Source organism: Sebastes umbrosus, chromosome 5 (genome assembly GCF_015220745.1).
Source record: "Sebastes umbrosus isolate fSebUmb1 chromosome 5, fSebUmb1.pri, whole genome shotgun sequence".
Classification (NCBI taxonomy): Eukaryota; Metazoa; Chordata; class Actinopteri; order Perciformes; family Sebastidae; genus Sebastes; species Sebastes umbrosus.
The window spans coordinates 20,551,783-20,557,458 of record NC_051273.1 but is presented as its reverse complement, the minus strand read 5'-3'; the positions used below and the strand labels follow the sequence as shown (position 1 = coordinate 20,557,458).

The 5,676-nt window shown below is 38.1% G+C and overlaps 1 protein-coding gene across 1 annotated transcript; it reads right to left on the bottom strand.

Annotated features, from left to right (window-relative positions):
* Window positions 1-2,174: 2,174 nt before the first annotated feature.
* LOC119488213 (duodenase-1-like) lies at window positions 2,175-4,001 on the bottom strand. The gene is made up of 5 exons (XM_037769652.1): window positions 3,713-4,001; window positions 3,483-3,633; window positions 3,159-3,294; window positions 2,750-3,010; window positions 2,175-2,609 (listed from the first exon to the last, which is right to left on the bottom strand). Exons 1-5 carry the CDS (start codon window positions 3,768-3,770, stop codon window positions 2,442-2,444), a joined length of 774 nt encoding a protein of 257 aa, XP_037625580.1. The 5' UTR covers window positions 3,771-4,001; the 3' UTR covers window positions 2,175-2,441.
* Window positions 4,002-5,676: the final 1,675 nt, after the last annotated feature.

The following is a 5,676-nucleotide window of genomic DNA, read 5'->3' as shown; positions in this document are numbered from 1 at the left end:
TAGACTTCTTGGTCCGTGTTTCAAGACGGGTCGGGTGGGTTGCCGACATCGCCGCAGACCCCTGGCGCCTTTTACGTGGGCCGCGGCACGCAAAACTTAAAAGTAACGGGTTCTAACGCGTCGTAAAACTGAATGAAACGTTACGTTTTCAACACAAAACAACTTCCACTTTAGGTTAAGGCAACAAATCTACAACCTTTTTAGGTTTCGGCAACAAAACTACTTGGTTAAGTTTTGGGAAAAACATCATGTTTTTGCTTAAAATAACATTGTAGGTTCAACACAGGATGTGAACCCCAGTGTACTGGGCGAAAGTCCTGTGTTTGTTTGACCCATGCTCCACCATCCCACCTGCCCTGTGTGTTTTACCTCACCTCAGCTTCTACTAGAGGTCGCTGTCATCTTCTTTTATACCTTCTTTCGCTGATCGACCATGTGATTAGATGATAACACTTAATATTGGGTCCTACAGACCCACATCCATGAGGCTTATAGCCACTGATAACGCCTATTTAATAGCCTGACAACAGCCTAATCGGCTGGCTTGAACCAGGAAGAATGGAAGGAACAAAAGGGTGACCTGTGGTGAACTTGAGACCTTGGACAGACTGAACACGGGGATGTGTCCCCATCACCAACACCTTTTACAAATCCATTGCTTACATTATTATTTCTGTCTCAGTGCAGTTGTGCAGTTGTATTGGTATGTGTATAAGGTCAGTTAAGTTCAGACTACAAGCCAAGGTAAAGGCCTATCTGTCTCCCAAAGACCTCGACAGAGTTATGCTTTTATTACCTCTCGGTTAGACTACTGTAATTCTTTGTATGTGGGTGCAGAACAGTCGTCTTCGCCGGCTGCAGTTAATACAAAATGGAGCTTCCTGTCCGTTTATGGATTGATTTTAAGATTTTATTGCTTGTTTTCAAGGATTTAAATGGGCTGGCAATCAGAACTATTGCACCTTCATGCTCCAGTTAGAGCAATGAGGTCGACCAATCCGATGCCCCTGGATGTCCCCAGAACTAGACTCAAAAACGGAGGCGACCGAGCCTTTGCCGTGGCCGCCCCTAATCTCTGGAACAGTTTACCTGATCATATTAAGACTGCTCAGACCACAGAAACATTTAAGTCCTTCTGGCGTTTGATTAAGTTTATCTTCTGCTGTGCTGCAACTCTTTTACTGCTATTATGTGTTTATTGTTTTTACTCTGTTCTTAGTGTTGCTTGCTTTGTATTCATTTTTATTATATACATGTTCAGCACTTTGGTCAACTCCGGTGTTTTTTTTACAACGGAGTATTAGGGCCACATTGAGGGAAAAAGAAAACAGTAGTATTACGAGAATAAAGTCGTAATTTGATGAGAATAAAGTCATACTATTTCAAGTAAAAAAAGTTGTAATATTAGGAGAAGAAAGTCATAACTTTATGAGAAAAATAGTTATTTCCTCCTCTATAAAAGAGGCAATTTCCCCATCAGGTCCGTGTGGTTCTTTCTTCGGAATAAACACACTTTCTTGCACAATCTTTTCAAGGTCCTGATACTGATGATAATGTGGTGCTGATGTGCCAACAGATGAAGTATTTTGTTATTTGTGAAACCTAAACTAAAGTATAACTTCACAAGATGCTCCACGTTCCTCATTTTCACACAGACGGCATGCTGCTCTATTTCCCCTCTAAAATAACACATACAATTACTACTTTATAATATTATGACTTTATTCTTATAATATTACGACTTTTTTCTCGTAAACCTATGACTTTATTCTAATAATATTATGACTTTATTCTTATAATATTACGACTTTTTTCTCGTAAACCTATGACTTTATTCTCGTAATATTATGACTTTATTCTCGAAATCTCCGATTGATTTTTTTTTCCTCAATGTGGCCCTTAATACTCAATCGTAGTTTTTAAACATGCTGTATAAAACAACTTTGACTTGACTTGAAGAGAGATTTTTGCTTATTTTTTGAAGCTTTATTTGTATTGGTGTTGCCAAACCAAATGAGTAATTTGTCACGCCCTTTATTAAGTCATTAATAAGATCCCGTATGTTTGGATTGTCCAAATAACATGCATGGACCAGACAGTATCTGGTCCATGCTTGTTATTTGCCATCACGTTGTTGATCCAGGCTGTCCTATCAGTCTACTGACAGGTTGTTGTGTTTTTTTTTTAGAATAAGTGTGTCTTTTTGATCATTTCAAAGATGGACAGAATATTAAGTATAAGTGTAGAATCTCGATATTATTATTATTCACTTAAATACAATTTGTTTCTTCTGATGAAGTTGTTACGGAAGAAAATTAAACATGGTATTTGAAATAAGCTTTTATTTTGAATTTTGGTCACACTGACAGAGCAATCAGAGACACCACAATGCCTCCATATTACAATGAATGTATGCTGAAGCAAAACTTTGTGCAAGATTTTTACTCATAATGTTTCATGTCTCCGAGGATGCTCTTGATCCAGGGAAGGTATTTATATAGATCCAAGTAGACGTTGGGTACATCTGGGTAGTTACAGTTTTCTCTACGGTTGTAAGAGACAACACCAACAGCCTTCCCGTTGCACACCAGAGGACCACCAGAATCACCCTGTGAGGAAGAATCAATATTCAATTTAAGATGTTTGTAGCAGGGCCGGCTTAAGGCATGGGTGGGCGCTGGTCATACATAAAATATATACTATAAATCCAAATCCAAATTGTGCCTAAAGGCACAGACAGAAAACATACCTGACAGAATCCTTTGTCTGTTTCGTATCCACCTGCACAGATTACGTTGGCAGGAAGATTATGATCCACACGAAGCCATTGCTCCTTACAGACTTGTAGTTTAATGATAGACAAATTCACCACTCTCAGATCATCAACAGCTCCACGTTCAGTTATACCCCATCCAGCTACACTGCAGGTTTCCTTTGAGTTTGTGTTCATTTCAGAGGTGGGAAGTTGAATTGTTTCCACTCTGTTGTCCGGTCCAGCCCCCTGAGACAGCTGGAGACACACAAAATCAGAAACTTAAAAACTAGCAAGCTAATTTCATCAGACTTCAATTAAACAAACAATTGTTGGAATATGGAGCTGATCATTTTAAAAAAATTGACCCCCCCAAAAAAGTATGATGTCACTTGAGTATACTTACTTTGAGGAGCATGATGTCATTACCATAAGCTACACCCCGATAATCTTTGTGTTTGTATCTCTGTTCAATATCACTTCTTATTTCTTCTTCTTTTTTCTTGAGATCGTGGGTGCCAAGAACAACAGATGTAAATCCCCTGAACGAAAGATCATGGAGAGGTTGTCAGTAAATTTCCTAAAATTGTGCCAACAACAGTAGAAAATGATGAATAATATAGGTCTTTTAAAAAAAAAAAAGAAAGTCGGTTAATATATCTTGAAGTTTTTTTAATTTGACTTGTAATTACATGAATCAAAGACTGCTGGAAGAGGAAATGTAACTCACGCATCATCACAGTGCGCAGCAGTGACCACAACGTCTTCCCTGATGAGGAATCCTCCACATACATGTTCTTTATTGTTGTTCTGCAGCGAGGCCATATACTGCATCGATCCCTCCTCGACTTTTTTCCCGTTGATGATTTCACTCCCATCTGCTAAAATAAGTAAACATCAAAGTTAGGTTAGTGTCTTATTAAACGATTGGAGAATAATAAACAGATTTGGTCATCTTACCGTTTAGTCCGAGACATGTCAGAACATGAAAAAGCAGAAATTTGTGCAGAGCATGCATGATGCCAGCAAGACAATTGACTTGTCTTTCTTCTTGGGGTGTCAAGTCGACCCTTTTATACAGAAATTTGCTCTGTTGGCAAGTGTGAATCCCACCTACAGTATCTTGATATCTGACCACATCCTGCTTGCAAGTCTGCAACTGATGTTATCTTTACCTTCATTATCTTGTTCAGTGATCTGATGCCTCAACAGCCTGACACATACATTATGTGATCAGTGTGTTTAACACAGTCTGTCACTTGAATTCATTCTTCCTCTTCTTACTTTTTATGTTATTCATCATTCACTTTTATATTTAGGACACTTTCAGCCTCTTGATTTAGTTCATTCTGGACCCTTTTAGACCTCCTTTCCTCATTGATTATGAATATTACTATATATTAAGTGACTTTTGTTAGATTAATTCAATAAGTGAAGAACACATGTAACAACAAGATTATTTAGTGTCACTGTGGCCATGTGGCTGCTTTGGGTCATTCTATCAACCCTCTGAGACCCACAATAGACATGTTTTAGTCTTTTTTAAGGGGGTACAGGGGTTCTTTAGGGGGAGATAGCAGTTCAACAGCAGATGTCACATAGAAGTGGTGTACATCATCTGAAAGCTGGGAACTTGAAGGTTAATTTGAGATGCAGCTCAGCACTGTGTGTCAAGTTGTTCTAGTCATAAATCAGAAGTGAACATGAATTAGTGTAATTAATTAATTAATTTAAATGATTTGTAAAAGTGTATAATGGTTTAGAATATTAAGATATAAGTATATGATGTCCATCCCCTTGCTTTATTATGTCTCATAAGTTGTTTCAGCAAATTTTGGGTTGATGCCATTTGTTACACAGATTTGGGGCTAAATTTAACCATTTTTTACCACTCGGAAATTAATAAAAATTATCAATAATCCCTCCAAAGTTCCACATTAAGTCACCAAGTCCTTGAGGAACACCGTAGAAAAAGTCATGCTCTGATTTGGTATCAAAAGCTTTTGTCATTTTGAGATAATTGTATTTTTCAGCAATTAGATGGCGATCACTTCTGTTATGGCAACTGCTCAGAAACCTCCTTATTGTCAGTCTACCTAGGAAAGCCATCCATCCTCTGAATGCTCTAGGTCTCTAGTTTGTGGCTGTAAAGTTTCATGAGACTGTGATTATCCTAGAGGTCACCACAGGTCGTTTTATACAGTGAGGTCAAATGGTCTCACTACAATGAAATGGCTACTATAGGGACTAACATCATCACACATGAAGTTGGGCTCATTTGATCCACAAGAGTCTCAGCTTTACAGTGATACACAATGTTATGTAATTCAAGACTGTTTAGGAACCCCAGTATGCAGAAATATTCAAACACATCATGTTAGAATAGGCAAAAATAACACATTTATACTGCATGAAAAAAACAGCATGTTTTTGTCCAAACTGCATGTGATGATCATAAAGTAGGCATGTCTGTAAAGGGGAGACTCGTGGGTACCCATGGAACCATTTTTCATTTACATATCTTGAGGTCAGAGGTCAAGGGACGCCTTTGAAAATGGCCATGCCAGTTTTTCCTCGCTAAAATTTTGCCCAACTTTGGAGCGTTATTTAGCCTCCTTCCCGACATGATGTCTGACATCATGATATCCTTCATATGATATCTGTGTCTTCACTCTAGCCCTAAAACTGAACCTACTAGAGCCTCTGAAAGACAGTAAAGTCAGTCGGGATCGCGGGTCTCAGGGTGTTAATTCAGACTTGATTTTCTTCTTTTTACTTCATTCATGATTTATTTTCTGCGTCTTTCAATTTAGTTCATTCTGGATCATTGTGGACCTACTTCTCCTCACTGTTTGATAAGTTCACAATAAGTAAACTTAAATTGGGTGAATTTAATGAATCAATAACACTTTGTTTTATATCTA